This window comes from Ctenocephalides felis, unplaced genomic scaffold (genome assembly GCF_003426905.1).
Source record: "Ctenocephalides felis isolate EL2017-DRISC unplaced genomic scaffold, ASM342690v1 CF-g0.4_SCAFFOLD_03237, whole genome shotgun sequence".
NCBI lineage: Eukaryota > Metazoa > Arthropoda > Insecta > Siphonaptera > Pulicidae > Ctenocephalides > Ctenocephalides felis.
The window spans coordinates 1-19,259 of record NW_020539391.1 but is presented as its reverse complement, the minus strand read 5'-3'; the positions used below and the strand labels follow the sequence as shown (position 1 = coordinate 19,259).

Here is a 19,259-nt window from a genome sequence, read left to right as displayed (position 1 = left end):
ATTACTAGCAAATACCCAATAATTTATGCCACCATTTAATTATAAAAGTAATCGGCGCATTCTGACTTAATTATATCAATTAGATTTTATTAGATTAATTAATTATATAAATTAAAAATACTCATTAAAATCTTATGATTTGGATTAAAACTCAACTTTTAGCTTTATAGTATATAAATAAACAATTAAGCTTATAAAATAACTATTATTTTTCGATTATTTGTTCTATTAACATACAAAGTATCAAAACAAGAGCATGTCATGTGTTTTACAAAGTATATTCATAAAATAATTATAATAAATAATTCATTTCAAACTTGAGCATGACAACGTTTACAATACAAATAGAATTATATAGTAATTCATTTACAATGTAATTATGAAAACATATTTATATATTTGGTATAATGACAAATTTAGTATTAGTTTTTTTAATATTTACAGTTTTATATACATTGGATAAATGTTGATTTATGTTTCATTTATAAGGTCACTTACTAAAAATACAATTTACATTCTAGAGTAAGTACATTATTCCTTATTCAATACCTATTAAAATACTTCAGCTGATTAACATAGCAAAAAAATAATACACACACATATGCGTATATATATATATATATATATATATAATAATAATATATATATAAATATATATTATATATATATGAAATGTTTTAACCATATATATTTATATACATGTGTATTTAAATCCCATACATTAAAGATTTGAGAGTTTCCCACCTTATAAATAAAATAAAATATAATTAAACATTTGCATTTGTTGTATTTAATGACAAAAAGTTTCATAAACATTAGCCCCTAATACCTTTATTCTATCAATAGCAATTAGTTTCTCTACTAACACTTCTGAGGTTTTACCTACAAGACCGTTTACAATGGGTATCATCTTTGCCATTGGTATTTGTAATTTATTCATATTAACAAACTCATTTTTTAATTCAACTTCAACAATTTTCTCCTCAGGTATAAAGTTCTCAGCAATGTGATCCATCATTGTTGCAAATCCCTGACTCACTCCAAGAGTCAATAAAGATTTTACATCTTCTGTCTCTAGAAGATCCCTAGTCTCTGCTATCATGGTTGAAAATAAAGGTGAATTCATATCCGTTGTAGGAAGAACAAATTTGCTTATATCAGCTAGAGGATTCCGCGGGTCCTTTGCTACAGCGGCCTGCACTGACCAAAATATTTGCTCAATGTCTGATATACTGAGTTTTTTTGTTAAGGGTATGTTTTCGAGTACTCCCCTCACATTATCTTCAATAATTTTACATATTCCTCTTACACCTTCTCCTAATAGATTATGGCATAAAGACAAATAACGCGCTTGCATGTCACGATCAACATTGCAAGTCCCATTTTTTGAATCTTTATAAACATAGCCACCTAGTAAGCTCAACTGAACACGCAATGTTACAACAAATACGGAAGAAGTATAAACTAAACTTGCAACTTTAGAAAAAGCACGAATTTTCAAATCAGACCACAATTTAACTTTGTTGTCTGGATTAGTTTTTAGTTCTACTATTATGTCTTCAGTCATAACACATTTGCATACTGCTTCACATAACTGAGGAGCTAAAGACATAATAGTTTGATTGCAAGTGAGTTCGGTACCATCAAAATGTTGGGACTGCTTGGTTCGTTCTATGAACTCTAAACTCTGTTTCTCTTGCCAAGCACGCAGCTTTCGATGAGCATATCTTGTGGCCAGAATGGCACCTCCAACCACACAACCAGTGATTATTAGTTTGTTTTTATTGCGCACAAAAAAGCGAGAAATTTTTGAAATCATTTTAAAAAGATATTGTTTTTTGAAAATATTTATGATATTCAGAGTTAGTTTAGTGCTGCTACAACTTTACATCTACTACACTTATTTATGAAGTCTTATAATATATAGAATTATTTAACTGAATTACTTTCACATCAAAGGTATATTAGATAAATATATCTGATTTCCATTTAGAGTCAAAATTGTAATGTATCAAACATTAGATGCCAGTCGATATTCTATGTTGATAAAATTAAACAACTTATCATACACCTGAAACAAAAGAAAAAAAAATTATATGTATGCAATAATGCAATATAATTCAAATAGCACTAACTATAATTGACAATATGGTATATAAATAATGAGCTTAATTTTTTAAGTAAAACTTCTTTAGGCGCGACTAGGATGTAAATCCGTACAAATGCAACGGAAGTGCGTTACGGCCCTCGATGAAAACATTTCTATACGGGTCGATTGTGATTAGTCCTCGTGTATGTGAATAGAGATCTGTCGTTGTATGCGTACCAGCATCAACGCAAAAAAGTAAAAAAAAATGCAAGCAGTCAATGAATGTATGTTAATTTTAATTACATGAAGATCTTCAAACACAATTATTACATGATAAAAATCAGTAACAATTGGTTAACAAGTATGTTGATTTTATTTATATTCATTTAAGGGAGATTTTGTTTCTTTGCCTTTAAAACTGTGACCAGAATAACCCCTTAAATAAAATAAGAAAAATCAAGAAGAAATATTCAATTCCTTTGATATCTGTAACATCAATACTACTATTATGGTACATTTATAAATATAATATATAAAATTTGGAATCCTTAATAAATTTTGGAGCAAGAGGAACAACAATCATGCCTCAAAACACATTTCAAAATCCTTCATATAACATACTCTACAAAGTCTGAATAACAAATACCAACCGCAGTAAAAATTTTGATGATCATGTCACAAAAATTTTAAACATTTAGAGTCTTCATTATATGATTTATAGTTTCTACAGCTTGTGTTTCAGATTTGCTCAGCTGCCGAGCTACATTTGTTGCACACTGTTTAATAGGCTCGAACTGAGCAAGCTCAGTTCTCTGCAACCATATTCGAGGTAAAGTATTAGTAACACATTTCAATTTCTCTGCAGCATCTGCAGCCTTGCAAATACGAATTATAGGAATTAAGTAACGATTCAATAGCAGATCAAATGCTAAATTCATTAGTTTACTATCAACTATCACTCCCTGAAAAGACAAAATGTTGTGCAACAGTTTCACTCCCGATGCAAACTGCCTTTGAGAGAATTCATTTTGCTTTGGAACTAAAGGTATGTAAACATCGTGATCTATAGCCCATTTTATTCGTTCTATGATCACCTCAAAGACCCGATTTAAAGCTTTACAAGAAGGAGTAAGATTTGGATAGTCCTTGCAAAGTTTTGTCATCAGTGATACAACTTTTAATGTTTGAGAAGATGAAAGTGGATCCCATAATTCAATTATATCAACAAGTTTTGGCAAGATGATTTTAACAACAACCATCGGTATCAGCATATTGAGATCATTATGTTCTACTTCTGAGTTTTCACTTTGTGATCCAAACAAAGCCAGAATGTTGTACCATTCCATTTTTTCTATATCATGTGTATTTTTAAGTGGATTCCAACCAACTAATTCTAGTCTTATATAAGGACTTATAACTTTAGGAATACATAGTGTTACATAAGAATCCTCATATGTTTCTGGATCTTCCCGAAGCCATTCTTCAAAGCATTCCAAAACACTTTTCAAAGATGCAAACTCTTTACAAGCATCAGCAAATATTTGAGAAACATCTGAGAGGATAATTTCTAATTGTTGTCGATTTTCCAATTCTCGCTGATCTGGAATCTCATCATCACTGGACATTCCTTCCACATGAGATTGCTGTATCCCGCACTTTTCACGCGCTCTTCGTCTACGAGCTCGTCTGCCCTCGCGTTCAGCGCACCTTTGCATAAATTTTTCATCTGAATTATTCCGTACTTTATCAGCACTTACTTGATCTGATACATCTTGTCTCCTCCTCTCAACAAGAAACATCATTTCATTTTGTTGATATTTTGAATATCTCTGCTCACAACTAACAATGCAAGGAAGTTTTTCGTCTAGACATTCAACAAGATCTCCTATATAAGCACGCATTTCCTGATAGAATTTAAATCGGCGTTTATATTCAGGCATTTTCTTTTCAGCTACTTTACCTTCAATTTTCAAATTCATTATGTCTTCTGAGAGGCGAGTAAGATCTTGTGCATGTGCTGCATGTGCTTCACGCACTTGTTTAATGCGATTTAATAAATTGTTTTCAATTTCTTGCAATGTTCTTTCTTCGCATGATGGTAATTTGGATTCTGTGATTGGAGCAATACCAGCACTAGCGTAAGCTTGTCTTAACTGTGATGTTTTCAGACCGCAATCTTCTTCAGCTGGAGCTTGAAGATAAAATTGATAGGTTTCTTGTTGAGCATTAGCTATTTGAGTACCAGTGACTCCTTTCCTGATTTGTTGATTTTCCCATTCATCAAGTTCAGGATCACTTTCCTTAGAATATAGCATATCCTGAGCTTCATAAAACTTTTCAGAACGTTCTGCACGATCTTTATTCTGAACATTTACAGACATATCAACCCTATCTTCATCCTCATCTGAACCATCTCCATCTCCATCCTCTCGTACCAAACGACTTTTATTACTTTTTGTTGTTATTGGAACAAAATCACCAAACTCTCTGGCCTCTTGACGTCTTTTACGAGCTGCATGTATCATAGCAGCATCAGGAATTTTGCCTCTTTCCAAGGCATCTTTAACAGTAGACGGGTGTGAAAATAGATGTCTAGGTTCATTAAATTCTTCGTCTCCTGACAAATATTCTTTATCTGAAATTTCATCATTAGAATTAGGGTTTTTTATTTCAGTCTGTTTCAAAATGATCTCTAAGTCATCTGTTTGTATCTTAATTCTGCCGTCTTGTTGAACATCGACCTGGTCACCAGTGGGTTCTTCAGGAATGACATGTTTCTTTTTACGTTTGCGTTCTCGGTCAAGTTGTCGCATAACCTTTTTGCTGTGAGATGACTTTTTTACTTTGAAAACTTCTTCGTTATCCTCCCCATCGTCATCAAAACTGAGAAGTGTTCTACCTGTATCTTTAACTTTGTCCTTTGACTTATGTTTCTTTTTCTTGCTTTTCTCAAATTGACATTCGGTTGAGTCACCTATCGAATCTGTTGGAGGCTCACTCGTGGAAACATTTTCTGAAAACTCTTTGTTATCACTTTCTTCTTCATCTTCTACGGCAGAAAACACACGGCGTTGGATAGTTTTCTTTGGTTTTCGAAACATGGACATGTTTAAAGGTTCTTTGATGGAAAAATGATTATTACCGAGCTCCTGGAAAACAATATATAATAACGTTCTCCTAACACAAAATATTATAACTTCTATACTGTAACCCTATATTATATACACAATAAACTAGGATATAGTACAATAATAACGCTAAAATCTATATTACCGTAAAATAATCACTGACAGCAAAACATGACACATATACCGGGATTGACATAGAGCAAAGTGCAACACGAAAACAAAACATTGATAATCAGGTTGAAAACTTAAAAATATCGATATCTTAAAATCTAAAGGTACCGACACACAGCACTTATGATTATTTAATGTGCTGAAAGACGGCACGCACACAGTGTCGAAACGTACATAAAAATAGTTATTGATTGCTTTTTATTTCAATTATTTGAGCAAATGAACATTTGAAGAATATGCTTTAAAGTCGTACAAAAAAATTTAATTGAAAATAAAAAAATAATTTAAAAATATATATTAAAAGCATGGAAGGTAAGATTAATAGCACGAATGCATCAAGATGTGCTCTTTTCCAAGGTTTGCAAATTAATTATTAGTGAGAGTTATGATCTGCATTAAATCGTTTATTATTTGTTTTAATAAACTTACATAAATAAATAAATAAATGTGAAATATGAAACGTTAAAGTATTAATAGCAAAAATAGACGGGGTTAATGCTCGCATAATTTGTAAACAACCCTCGCTCATTGTTTCGAATTGTATTGTTCTTTATTTCGGGACAAAAGTATCAAATTTCGTCGATCTTTGAGATGTTTCTTTGCACCTTCATATACTCTTCTATTTATATTTGATGACAAAATCAATATAAAACAACATACACAAACAACAACATTTTTCAAAAATGATATTTAATATAAATTTCATTAATAAAGTATAATGGCAGATACTTATAATCATAAATGTTTTCATTTTCTTACTTTATAAAAAAACAAATACATTTTAACTAAATAAATTAGATCAAAATAATTGTTTTTTTAGTAATATTTAGCAGAATGTACAATGGCAACCGACAGCAATTTTAAAAAATTTTGATATCCATGTATTTCTAATAGATCGTGGAGGTTTTTGAATTCTTGTGTCCGCAGATTGTCGATCTCTTCCGGATTTCCGTTTGAGCACTATAACCTGTAATAAAAAAAAATTAATTAAAAATAATTAATAACTCATCTAATGTAATAAACCTTAAAAAGAGTTTAAATTCAGATATAAATTCAATTGGAAACGTATTTAGCTCAATCATTGGTGCAAAAAAAAGCTGTTTTGAAAATTGCTGATTTCATAGATTTTCATGTGAATTCAACTTTGCGACCTCGAATTTTTGCCGTTGCCGCTGCCATATTAAAAAAATTGTGTCAAAAATCAGTTTTTTAACGATTTTTTACGAATGTTTAACGAAATTAAACTACTAAATGACTGAACTATTTTCAAAAGTTTACTAAAATTACTGCTTGTTAATTTCTAGATCGCGTCAAGGGTTCATTATAGTCAATATATAGAATAATTATAATTATAAATTTGTAAATTTTTCTAACTTACATCATAGAATTTCTCTCGACATCGGGCTCCTCTCCAACATTCCTGCTGATCACAAATTTCGGAAGTGAAATATCTGGGATAATAATCTATTCCCAAATCATGTCTTATAGTCTGTTAATAAAAAATATTGAAAAAATAAATACTAAATAAAAATTAATAAAAAAAATATGTTTCTGATAAAAAAAAACTTCTGTTTACCTTCGTACGGCATTTGCAGGGTACTGTTCGGAAAGTTGTACGCTTTGAAGAAACCAATCCAGAATCCAAAAAATCTGCAGATTTTTCCTTAAAAATTCAAATAACAAAAATTACTTCTTATGTAACAAATATTTCAAAATATACTATAAAATCACCTTATCCATACTCGTACTAATTGCATCTTTGTTTTCTCCTGAATTGTAGAGTTTCCTGTGAATCAAATCCTGAAGAGAATTTTTTGAATCATGCAACTGTTTTTTATTGGTGACCCCAACATGTTTAGTGAATTCGAAACAGACATCATTTTGGAGACAAACTATATTGGCTTTTTGAAATAAATCATGCTTTCGGTGTAGAAAATCGTTTTTTAGTTTTTGCATATCACTTGGTGATATCTCTGTATTTATAGTTAGCAGCAATAATATGGTGATCTGAGCCTAAACAAGGAGGAATAAAATATAAAAAAGTACAGAACTAACAAAAATAAGTAAATATTTTGCAATAATATCTAGCAAAAATAACTTATCAATTATAATACTTACTGTATGAATTAAAATCATCCTGATTAACTTGTACACTACTCGCAAGGAGTTTTATAAAAACTGACGATGAATAGAACATTTCTGATTATATATCTTATAGAAGAACAAAGGATGGTATATAAATAACATGAACCCGTGAAAAATATCCATTGTATTAGGAAAAATGGTATACTATATCTTTGATATGTGATATTATAAAATAGTAATACAGAGCATGCTCAGAAAACGCATCTGAACAAAATAATGAAAGAGTGGATGATATTATGCCCACCTACATTTTCTATTTAAAAGAAAAATGAATATATATATATATATATTATTTTTTTTTTTTATTTATTTATTTACATATATACATTATTTTCATATCTCAGTCAGACAGAGGTGCCTGGTATGAGAGATTATGAAAAACAGTTTTCATATAATATTTACATTTCATTTGACTATAATATCTATTTCATTAATATAATATCTATATATAACTCTTCAGTCTTCTTTTTCTTCAATTTCCATATAGTACTTCTTTATTTTTCTTTTAAAATTATCATTATCATTGGTCATCTTAATATAGTCTGGCAATTCGTTATATATTTTGGTAGCACTCCATATGACATTTTCTCTCAAATTCTTTTTTCTATTGCGTTCAATGTGAAAATTGTTGTGTTGTCTGTGTAGTGTTCATGTATATCTTGATTTGTGTCTATTGTTGCACTTGTTTTAATTCGGTTAAATTTCATTTTGTGTATTAGTTTGCATTTCTCTATTTTAATTATGTTATTTAGTGAATGATTATTTGTTTCTCTCTGCAAGTATTTGGTGGGTGTTAGATGTGGTAAATTATATGCTATTTTTATGGCTTTATTCATTATTCTCTGTATGTCATTTAGGTTTGCTTTAGTTGTTTGGCTCCATGTTGTTATGCCATATAAAATTATAGGTATTATTTGCGTTTTAAGAATTAGTATTTTATTTTTTTTGCCGAAAGAGTGGATCCTTTTCAATGCCCCTGTTAATGTTCCTATCTTTCTTTTTATTTTGTTTATATGGTCTGTCCATGTCAGTTTTTCATTTATTATCAGTCCTAAGTATTTTATGCTTTCCACTTCCTCTATTGCTCTATTATTTACTTCAATTTTTAGTTTAGTGTTCTCAGTATTTTTTCTATGTTTGAAATATATGTATTTTGTTTTATCTATGTTAATTGTTAGTTTATTTTCAGTTAGCCACTCGGTGTATATTTTCATGTCCGTGTTTATAATATCTTCGAGTCTTTTTTTATCCTTATCCGCATATACTATCGCTGTATCGTCTGCATATAATATGTATCTTCCCTTTAATTTTGCGTCTTTAAGGTTATTGGTGTATAATAGATACAATAAAGGTCCTAATACAGAACCTTGTGGAACTCCACAGGTTATGTTACATCCTCCACTTGTGAAATTTCCCACCTTCGTCCTTACCACTCTTTTCATGAGGAAATCTTTGATAATGCTGTAAGACAAACCCTCTACACCCAAATCTATTAGTTTATTGAGTAATATGCCATGATCTACTGTATCGAAAGCTTTTTGTAAATCAATAAAAATTGCAACTGTGTGCATATTTTCCTCAAGGTGCTGACTGATGGTATTAGTCAAATCTATTAGGGCACCTTGTGTATTTGATGAAGGGAGGAAACCATATTGATTTTTGTCAATTTTTTGAATGAGAAAATCAAGTAATCTTTTTTTTATTACTTTTTCATATATCTTGGAGAATGTGTTTGTTATTGTTATAGGTCTGTAGTTATTTGGATCTGTTTTGTTTCCTGTTTTGAAAATTGGTTTTATTGTAGCCATTTTAAGACACGATGGAAATACACCACATTCTATGTATCTATTCATTAAAACAGCAAGTAGTGGAGCTATTATATTTATTATTTTTTTAGTGATTCTTGCTGTTATCTTGTCTTCGCCAGGTGCAGCGTTATTTTTCAGATTTTCAACAATTTTTTTTATTTCTTTCTCATCTGTTAATTCAAAAATTTGGATTTTGTTTTTAGGTGATATTGATGGTTTATAGTTGCAATGATCCATTTTCTTTTGTAGTTTCATACCTATTTCAGCAAAATGTTTGTTGAGATACTCCGCAATGTCTTCCTTTTCTGTAAGAAATATATTTTTATCTTTATGCTGTATTTTTTCAATATTTTCTTTATATTCGTTTTTATTTTTTCCTCCTCCTAATGTTTTATTTATTAGTTCCCATATTTTTCGAGAGTCACTTTCACATTTTTTTGTTTCTTCTGAATAGTATTGTCTTTTTGCTTTGTAGATCATATTTTTTATATCTTTTTTTATATTATTATATTTCATTTTTATGGCATTATGTTTGCTTACTTCATTTATATTGCATTTCTTTAAATTATTGTAGAATTTGTTTCTGTATTTCATTAAGTTAATAATTTCTTCTGTTATCCAGGTATCTTCTCTGGCTCTTATTGTTTCTTTGATTTTATTTTCTTTTGCTGCATCTTGTATAATTTTTATTAAATCCTCTAATTGGTCCACTATTTTAGAGTCTAACTTACAAGTTATTGTCTTTTCTAATCCTTCTAAATCTATGCTATATCTAATTATTTTATGCATTTTTGGTTTGATTCTCGGCGTATTTTGTATAAATACTGTTATCATTTTGTGATCAGATATTTCTGTGTCTTCTATTTCTATATTAATCTTCTTTTTATAATTTGATATAACATGGTCAATTATTGATTTAGTGTTTTGAGTCTCCCTTGTGGCGTATTGGCTATCTATATTATTTATTATTTTGTATCCTGATGATTCTATAATATCTTTGTAACAATTTGATATATTATTGTTTGGAATTATATCTAAATTCATATCACCTATTATTATTGTATTTTTACCGTTTTCTTCCATTTTTTTTTCTATTAAATTTATCAGATCTTGTTTATTATTATTCGGAGGGTTGTAAATAACAATAAACTTTATAACAGGGTTCATATTTGTTACTTCTATTTCCAGGAGGTTTATATTATTTTTATTATTATTTTCTATGACAGTACAGTTTAGTTCATTTCTTACAAATATCGCTATTCCTCCTCCTCTTTTCTTTTCTCTGCAGTTGTAAAAACCTCTAAAATTTTTTAAATTAAAGTATCCTTCTTCTTCTTGGTATATCCAAGTTTCTGTTAATATTAAAATTTGGCAATTTTCATTTTTATGCATAATTATTTCTAAGTCATCTATTTTATTTCTTAAGCTTCTTATATTGAAATACTTAATCTCTATTTTCTTGTTATTGCTATTATATTTATTCATTTTCTTGAATTTGTCCATTGTAATTCGTCGACATTCTTACCATTTTGGCTCTGTGTTGATAACATGAACATTCCGTTTCATTTGCATTATGCACCGTATTAAAATTTGATTTGTATTTTACATTGGCATTTGTGCAGTTTATGCATTTCTTAGATTTGCTCTTACAATCTCTTGTGTTATGCTCATCCGCACAGTTTGCACAGAACGTCTTGTTTTTGCATTCTACTGCCCTGTGTCCATATGCCTGACAGTTATAACATCTTTTTATGTTTAAATCTTCTATTATATGAGCTGTCCTCCATCCTAGATTTACATTATTTTCTAACAATTTTTCGTATGTTTTGCCCGATGTTTCGATATATGTAATCCAATTTTCTGTTTTTCGTGATTTCCTTTGGTATATTAGTTTAATTTGATCTGTGTTATTTATATTGTAATTATATTCTATCATTTCATTTATCAATTCTGTGCCGTCCATATATTGCCTTGGAGCATTTGTTATAACAAGTCGCGGATTTCTTTGTTTCTTTATATATATTTCGTATTCGCTTCCAATTTTTTGTATCATATGTTCTGCTAATGTTTTTGTTCCTCAATTGTTGAGGCCTTAATTATTAACCCCCCGCTACTAATGTTGTTAATTGATCTTACTTTTGCTTTTACGTTTTTTGGATTTATGTTTTTCTCAATATAGTTTCTAGTTTCATAGCTGTTCTGTTTATTCTTTGGTTTTACAATTATTGGCGGCATATTTGGGTTTATTATGTCTTTATTTTTATAATTTTTATTATTATTATTTTCTGTGGCATTATTTTTACATATTGTAGCATAACTAGATCTTGCATCTTTAATTATTTTAATATCATTCTTTAAAGTTTTAAGCTCATTTACTATTTCTTTCAAATTACTTTCATGTGAATATCTTACCTCATTTTTTTTTGAGCATATGTCACAAAACCATTTTATATTGTTACTTGTGCTGATAACTTTATATTGTTCGTTAGTAACTTTCGCACACTTTTTGTGGAACCAACCTTTGCATTCACCTTCACATCCAATAATGTTTTTTCCATTAACATCAATATTACATATACTGCAACATTTTGGATCTTCTACATCTTCCGCCATCTTATCGATCCGATATTTCGGTTTATATGTTATACAAATTAGCAATAAATTGCTAAAATCGTTTTAACGGTTTTTGACATGAAGTTTTTAATTCAAAAAAACAAAAGCTTTTTGATTTTTCAATAGTATATATATATATATATATATACTCTAGAAGTTAATAAATATATCTGAACTTTGAGTAAATAGTTTTTATTAGAAATCCTTGTCTGTTAACAGTTATGATCAACAATCAAAATTTGCAAAGTTTCAATATCACCAATTCTTCATAAGACTAGAGAGAACTTATTAAATTTAAAAAGTAATTGATTGTGTTAATTTTACATTTCTGAAAATAGACATCAAACGATAAGAATGGTATATGTGATATGATATATACGAATATAATTACAGATAGTTATATAGAAAGTAAAATAAGAGATTTTGAATTTAATATCAAAAAGCATGAAAATATAAAAGTATTATTTTTAAAAAAATATTATGTACAATATAACAAAGATAATGTGAATGAATTATTATATCAATTTGTTCAATCTTTAAATAAATAAATTATATTCATAAATAATGAATAAAATAGACCAACAAAGAAAAAATTATATCACCACATATAACTGCATTTAAGTATACAATCAATTGCAATTACCTACACAAAACGACTCTTCAATTCAATACTTTTATTGCTGCCTATAATATATCAAAGACAATATATTAAAAATGACTACATATTAAATAGTAGATTAATGAAATTAATATTGCATCTGTACTTCGTTCCTGCACTAGGTTTTATAATTTAATGCATTATAAAAATAACTATTAACATTGAAAAGTAGTAATTCATTTCTATTTTGGTTTTTTATCACTGATTTCACGCAGTTTTTTGTATTCCTCCTTCACATTGTCTATGAACGATTTAATAAAATAGAATTTTCGTATTGGATTATTTGCCAGCTTCTCAGTGTTGTCACCTAAAATTGATTTTGATCTATACATTAGCGAAATGGCTAACTGCGCAGCTCTTCGAACTGGATAAGATTCAGACAACTTCTGAACTAAACGTTCGTTATTCAGCAAATAATTCATGAGAGATCGCAGAGGCATTTTAAACAATTTATATTTTCATTGAATCAAATGTGTACATAGTCCTGTATTTGTGCAAAAGCTCTTGCTTAAGTTTTAATTGTTTCCTAAGTGTTTCTAAATATTGAAGTTGTTCCTCTTTATTATAATCAATTCCAGGTAGCTGAGTAACTTGACTTCGAATTTTTTCTAACTTCTTTTGTAAGTCTAATACCTTCACACTGCAATCTTGTGATTCTCTGGTTTTGCCAGCGCTATCATGTGGATCTCTTTCAACACTAAAATCAAACAATAGGGATTAAATCTCATGAAGGTGATTGTTTATAATTAATGTTTAGTTCAAACCTTCGTATGATATCATATATAGTGGGCAATATGTCAATTTCTATTTGATCAACGGTAAATGAATTAGAATTTGTTTGTGGTTCAGTCAGTTCAGATGAGATTGATTCCATATTAAGTACAAGAACTAACCTTTGTAAACGACATTAATAAGCAAGTAATTATTTTAAATGAAGCGAATTGAAATGTTAGCTACAATACTTAAATTAAATCAATTAATTTAAAAACATATATAAGATGCATACCAAATCGAAACTTGTCAAAAAGTATAGGCGACAGCTCACGGATTCTAAATGACATGAAATTCGTACGTATTGTAATATAACAAGTGTTGCCAATCACAACGAACAATTTTTAGAAATTCAAATACAAATTTTTTTTTACTGATAATTTACTTTTCACTTGATTTTTTTTAAGCGCCATAATTAATGATTGTCATAAAACGTTCCAAATAAAAATTACACAATTATACTTAATTATTAAGAAAAAGCCTTTGCATGGAGTATACATACACAATATCCTTAATGTAACGTAAAGTTTGCGCTTAATGGGCAAAAAGTCCCATTACATTTTTGCAGATAAAAACAATTGATTATGAGTGATATAAGTAATATATATTTTAATATAAATGTAGTATAAAAATAGTATGAGATCAAATACATAAGTCTATTAAAAAGTCAAGTTAACATACTGCTTCAAATCATGCTATAAAAATATACATAATACATATACGAGTACGATTATAATAATTATAAGTATACGATTATAGTAAATATGAGTATTTCTTAATAATAAAATAATTCATTCTATCTTGCAAAAATTAGAAATATCTCATTAAAATATTCAAGTTTTGCTTTTATTGTGAAGAAGAAAAATTTTGTTATAGATTATTTTGCAAGTATTTCAGCATTACTTGCATAGCTTGTAGTAAAGTAAATTCTAGATCAAAACAGTTCCCTCCTGTTGCATAATAAGAGTCTAATCCTTGGTATTTTGGAAAATATCCCTAAAATATAAATTTTGCATATATTAAAATTTACTTTAATATTTTAAACTATGTTATAAGACTAACCATGCAGTTATACATATATCTATTTCCATCTAGATGGTAAATGTATCTAAATTCAGGAACACATAAGTTTTTCGATTGACATGTTGTCAATATTTTTTGTAAAGTGTGCAAGCTCTCAGGATATTTAAAACAAAATTGGTAGAGTTCCATACAATTCCAATTTTGCCATTCTTGATGTATATGATGATTTTTATCTATGTGGTTAGAATTGAGCTTATCTAAAACAGTTATAGCCTGATTTTCCAAACTCAAGTTAGTCATATCATTGATTAAATAATCATCATTTGCATAAGTGTTATTTCCCTTTGTGTTCAAATATATGTTTGTTGATTGTGAAGTTAATTGTTTAGAAGTTTTCTGCTCAAGTCTTTTTGCTGCTATTACTTGACGTCTGAAAACAATTTTGATCTAATAATGTGCTAATTATGTAATATGCACATAAAAATATATAATGAAACAAAACAAAATATTTACCTTGGAGAATCCGGTTTAGCCCATTCTATTCTTATGATTCGTTGTGCAACCCTGATACCTGTTAACAATTAATTTTTTAATAAATGTATATAATATTTCAAAAATAATATATTACTCACCATCAAGTTTCTCTAGTACCTCTTGCGCAACTTCTCTTGAGACGAAATGTGCAAAGGCATAACATTTGACTTTCCTTAAGCGATTTAAAAATGTTTCATTATTATTAAGTATAGGCAAAATTAATTTCTTAAGATCATATTCAGTCATTTCAAGCGGCAAATTCTGGAAGTAGAGAACTTTCACCTAGATATCATAATAATCATTATATAATGTGCAACAACAAAAAATAGAAATTAAGATTCAGAAAAAATACAACCTGGGACATAATTTTCTTATTAACATTGTATTCAGGTTGAGCCCAACCAATTGAAAGACATGTGTTCCACAATCTGAAATTGTTTGCATTAGATGATAACAATTGCCAAATTGTCACAAATTAATTATTAGATAACTCACCGCACACCTCCAGGAAGCATGCTACGTCTAGCAATAGCAGCTTTTCTATGCGATTCAAATTCAACAAATGCATAACCACGATTAAGCATAGGATCTCGATCATTAGGTGGTAATATGACTTCAACTACACCATCAGCAAGAGCTGCCAATTCATCGAATATTTCTGGTGCAGTCACAAACGGTGGAATATGACCCAAAAACAAACGCCTGTTATCAGCAGATCTCATGACTTTCATACCACCATTGCAACCGACAAAAGGATACCTTATATATGGAACATATTATTATCTGGTTGTTTGAAATCATTAGTCATGCAATATCAATTTGTTCTGTGGAGACATTATTAAGCCTTACCTATTTAATTTCAAAATAGCCTCATCAGCTTCTTCCTCAGATGAGAATTTCACAAACCCATAGCCCCTATTATATCCAGAAAAGTTAAGCATAAGCCTTAACTCATAAATCTTTCCAACTTGGCTGAATATTGGAACAAGTTTATCTTCGAAAACTGTGCACGGTATATTTGTAAAATAAACTTCACATCCTGTAAATAAATGTTGCACTTATCATAATTATGTGACATGATATTACATGTTTGTCAAGAGTAACAATACATCCATTACACAATATTCTTCATTGGTAATCGATAATTAAATGATTTTAAACTTTTTACCTCTATCTGGTTCTGGTCCAGTCCAATCAGGAGGTGGTCCAAAACACCTCTGCCCATTTTTTTGAATAATCTGGCATCCAGTTTTGTTAATTAAGTTAATGAGTCTTGTGGTTACATCATCGTCATTGATATCCTGAAATGGAATTTGCTTGCTTGTATTAAAAGGTTAAAAAAATATAAAATAATGAAATGGACTTACTTGTAAACAAGAATTGTTATTTTCATTCTCTGATGCAGACATCATGTTAAGGTCAAATTTAGTAATGATGTACTTAGTTTTCCTAGAATAAATATATAAAATTAACTTAAATTAAAATGTTGAAATAGTTATAGTTACAAACAAGAAAACTTGAATAGTTTAAATATTTAACCTATTCAAGAAAAAAATATAATTTAAAGTGATTTATAAAGCTTAATTGACTAATTATAGAGATTAATTAACATTTTTGAATTTCATATCAGAACAGTCAAATGCCAATCAAAACTTAAACTGAATTTGACATGCAACTTCTGAGTGTCCAAGATGGTTCCATATATAACTTAGGCGCCAAATTTGAATAAAAACGCAAAAAAATCATGCTCTATTATTTAAACTTATTATATATACTATATTATTAAATTATTTTGAAAAATATATAGTATATAAAGAATATCATAGTATATAAAATATATTAAGGTATATATAAAATACCTAATTGTCAAAGATCTGTGGATTATTACACTGCGTTTTGAATACACTTATTTGTATATTATGATTATATTACAATTTATAGACATTCAATCGTTTTGAAATTAACGTTGAATTAAAGCATATAAAACAACTTGCTTTAATATCATATTTCTGAAATATGTTAAAAATTTCCCTTTAAAACAACAAAGTAAAGATGCATACATACAATTCGACCCTTACGATACCAATTAGGAAAAGTTTAAGATGCAATTTTGGATATCTTAAATTATAAAAAAATAAATTAAAACAATCCTACATAAAGTACCAGTGTTATGTTATGGTTATGTTTAATAATGAAAGGCTAGAACTTTTTTGCTCTCTATAATTTGCTCAATAGAATAAATCGCATAAAATGCCCAAAATAAATAAGTAAAATGTTTCAAAATCCAAATATTAATGATAACAATTTTAATAATAAACTTATTATTTTATCTAAAAAACATTTTTAAATTTTTTGAAAATTATCCATGCTATTTCCAAACAAAACTTTGATTGAATTGCGCTCTATCTAAAAGTTAATATTAAAAGCTAAAAGTTATAGAGAATTTTTTTTATTGATTTGGAAGTATTTGAGCTCCTGGTAGCAATAAATTAAAATGTCCATATTAAGGACCACCCTAATAATATATATGTATATATATATATATATATATATATATATATACAAGAATGTATATGAAAAGAAAAATCTAGAAACTCATGGAAACGCGAGAAGGTTATGTCGAGCTCGAAACTTAAAAAAATCCAGAAAAAAGGGAAAATTGATTGAAACTTTGTAAATGATGTATCACAAATTAAATTATATATCATAAAACTATCCCATCTAAAAAAAAATACTTATTCTATAACTAATTTTACACTAAATTTATTATAATGTATAAAATTATTATTGAAAAATGGCGTCTACATATCGCGTGCAAAATATCACAGTCGCACTAATTTCATATAATATATGAAAAAAATGTAATGTAAATCTCATGTAAATATATTTAACGTACATAAAAATATTTCATGTTTAAAATATGTTTTGCATATATATATTTTACCTATTTATCAAATTTTAATTCACGAAATTATTTACGTAAGCTACACGTTGTCGATGTAGAGAACGAATTTCTGCAAATATTTATTACTTCGCAAAAACTTTGTCACATGTCACATTTAATTTAATTTCTAACTGATGCTAATAATAATAATGCTCACTAATAATTTATAACTATTTATTTAATTTAATTTTAGATTTTAACGTAATTTTCATCACGACGTTGAGTACGAATACGTAATGCCGGCGCGCCATAACCACACACAAAAAATACGAATTTTGCAAGAAAAATAAAATTAATACCGACGTTTATGTTTTTGTTTATTAAATAAATTATTAAATTTTTTTTACAATTATTGATAAATTTAATTGTAATAATTCAAACTCACCCGTTCAAATTAGGGACACAAACAAACTGATGTACAAGTCGAGTATTTGCTCGATGCAATTTTGCATATGTGTGTATGTGTGCGTGTGGGTGTTGAATTCAACGGTTTAAAAAGTACAGGATGGTATTATTTTTTAATTAATTGCACAAAAAATTAATATATTATTTTTTTGGTTTTCTATTATTTTTTTAAGTGCATAGTAATAAAATTGAGTTTAATCAACAAAATTTTGTTTAAGTTCCAAGATAGTGCAAGCTAGGATTTGTCGGTTTTCAAAAACTGGTTTTTAAACCCGGTTTTTGGCAAAAATTATAAAATTCGAAAACCGGTTTTTTTGGCGAAAATTATGGAATTCGAAAACCGGTTTTTTTTGTGGAAACAAAATTTTTGGGAATTTTGTGTTAAACAAAGGACACGTCTAAATATCAAATCGATAGACGTTCTAAGATTTTGAAATCATATTTATTAAACAAAAAAATAATTATAATTTTTAAAATTAATTAATTAAAATTTCTCGGAATAGAAAATACTAGAGGTTTAGCTTGTTTGTTTTTAGAAACTGAATTCTCACATATGTATCTAATGAAGTGTTTTTTATTAATTTATTTTTATTTTTTTAAACTGTTACAAATTATTTTCTTAATTCAATTATTATATTTGACAAAATCCACTGAACAAACCCAAAAATGTTGTCGAAACTTATGGATTTAAAAAATTACAAAGAAAACATTCACACAATTTTTTATTGAAGTTACGCTGGATTCTAAACCTAATTAATATATCTATATATATATATTATATATATACATATATATATACATATAAAATAAATATATTAACTTCCACTTTTACTAAACAACAAACAAATGACAATTATTGCCAAACTTTATCAAATTATTATATCAAAAATAGTTGCAAAAATAAAAATATATAATGAAGAAAATTAACATGTCATAATTTAGTATTTTTTATCGCATTTTTATTATATTT

General features: G+C 28.1%; 4 protein-coding genes across 5 annotated transcripts; all 4 read right to left on the bottom strand.

The window, feature by feature from the left end:
• Positions 1 to 721: 721 nt before the first annotated feature.
• LOC113381982 (peroxisomal biogenesis factor 3-like) lies at positions 722 to 1,819 on the bottom strand. The gene has a single exon (XM_026620598.1). It carries the CDS (start codon positions 1,817 to 1,819, stop codon positions 791 to 793), a length of 1,029 nt encoding a protein of 342 aa, XP_026476383.1. The 3' UTR covers positions 722 to 790.
• A 205-nt stretch (positions 1,820 to 2,024) lies between these two features.
• Positions 2,025 to 5,369, bottom strand: LOC113381979 (PAX3- and PAX7-binding protein 1-like). The gene is made up of 2 exons (XM_026620594.1): positions 2,740 to 5,369; positions 2,025 to 2,071 (listed from the first exon to the last, which is right to left on the bottom strand). Exon 1 carries the CDS (start codon positions 5,194 to 5,196, stop codon positions 2,776 to 2,778), a length of 2,421 nt encoding a protein of 806 aa, XP_026476379.1. The 5' UTR covers positions 5,197 to 5,369; the 3' UTR covers positions 2,025 to 2,071; positions 2,740 to 2,775.
• Positions 5,370 to 12,898: 7,529 nt separating this feature from the next.
• On the bottom strand, positions 12,899 to 13,657 carry LOC113381981 (mediator of RNA polymerase II transcription subunit 9-like). 2 transcript variants are annotated; one of them, XM_026620596.1, is made up of 3 exons: positions 13,619 to 13,630; positions 13,377 to 13,505; positions 12,899 to 13,309 (listed from the first exon to the last, which is right to left on the bottom strand). In XM_026620596.1, the coding sequence occupies exons 2-3, from the start codon at positions 13,484 to 13,486 to the stop codon at positions 13,063 to 13,065; spliced, it is 357 nt and encodes a 118-aa protein (XP_026476381.1). In that variant the 5' UTR covers positions 13,487 to 13,505; positions 13,619 to 13,630; the 3' UTR covers positions 12,899 to 13,062. The 2 variants fall into 2 exon arrangements, 1 of the variants encoding a protein (XP_026476381.1); XR_003367628.1 differs by lacking the exon at positions 13,377 to 13,505 and having other exon boundaries at positions 13,168 to 13,309; positions 13,506 to 13,657.
• A 596-nt stretch (positions 13,658 to 14,253) lies between these two features.
• Positions 14,254 to 16,384, bottom strand: LOC113381980 (RNA-binding protein 47-like). Its single transcript, XM_026620595.1, has 9 exons — positions 16,308 to 16,384; positions 16,109 to 16,241; positions 15,790 to 15,979; positions 15,436 to 15,699; positions 15,296 to 15,368; positions 15,039 to 15,222; positions 14,920 to 14,977; positions 14,446 to 14,836; positions 14,254 to 14,379 (listed from the first exon to the last, which is right to left on the bottom strand). Exons 1-9 carry the CDS (start codon positions 16,350 to 16,352, stop codon positions 14,254 to 14,256), a joined length of 1,464 nt encoding a protein of 487 aa, XP_026476380.1. The 5' UTR covers positions 16,353 to 16,384.
• Positions 16,385 to 19,259: the final 2,875 nt, after the last annotated feature.

What these genes read in the sequence shown, in the direction of transcription:
- LOC113381982 (XM_026620598.1), bottom strand. Translation starts at nt 1,819, where the DNA reads ATGATTTCAAAAATTTCTCGCTTTTTTGTGCGCAATAAAAACAAACTA.
- LOC113381979 (XM_026620594.1), bottom strand. Translation starts at nt 5,196, where the DNA reads ATGTCCATGTTTCGAAAACCAAAGAAAACTATCCAACGCCGTGTGTTT.
- LOC113381981 (XM_026620596.1), bottom strand. Translation starts at nt 13,486, where the DNA reads ATGGAATCAATCTCATCTGAACTGACTGAACCACAAACAAATTCTAAT. An exon ending in ATATATGATATCATACGAAG is followed by an intron (nt 13,310 to 13,376) that starts GTTTGAACTAAA and finishes GTTTGATTTTAG; the next exon opens with TGTTGAAAGAGATCCACATG.
- LOC113381980 (XM_026620595.1), bottom strand. Translation starts at nt 16,352, where the DNA reads ATGATGTCTGCATCAGAGAATGAAAATAACAATTCTTGTTTACAA. An exon ending in TGGACCAGAACCAGATAGAG is followed by an intron (nt 15,980 to 16,108) that starts GTAAAAAGTTTA and finishes ATTTATTTACAG; the next exon opens with GATGTGAAGTTTATTTTACA. An exon ending in GATATATGTATAACTGCATG is followed by an intron (nt 14,380 to 14,445) that starts GTTAGTCTTATA and finishes TTTATATTTTAG; the next exon opens with GGATATTTTCCAAAATACCA.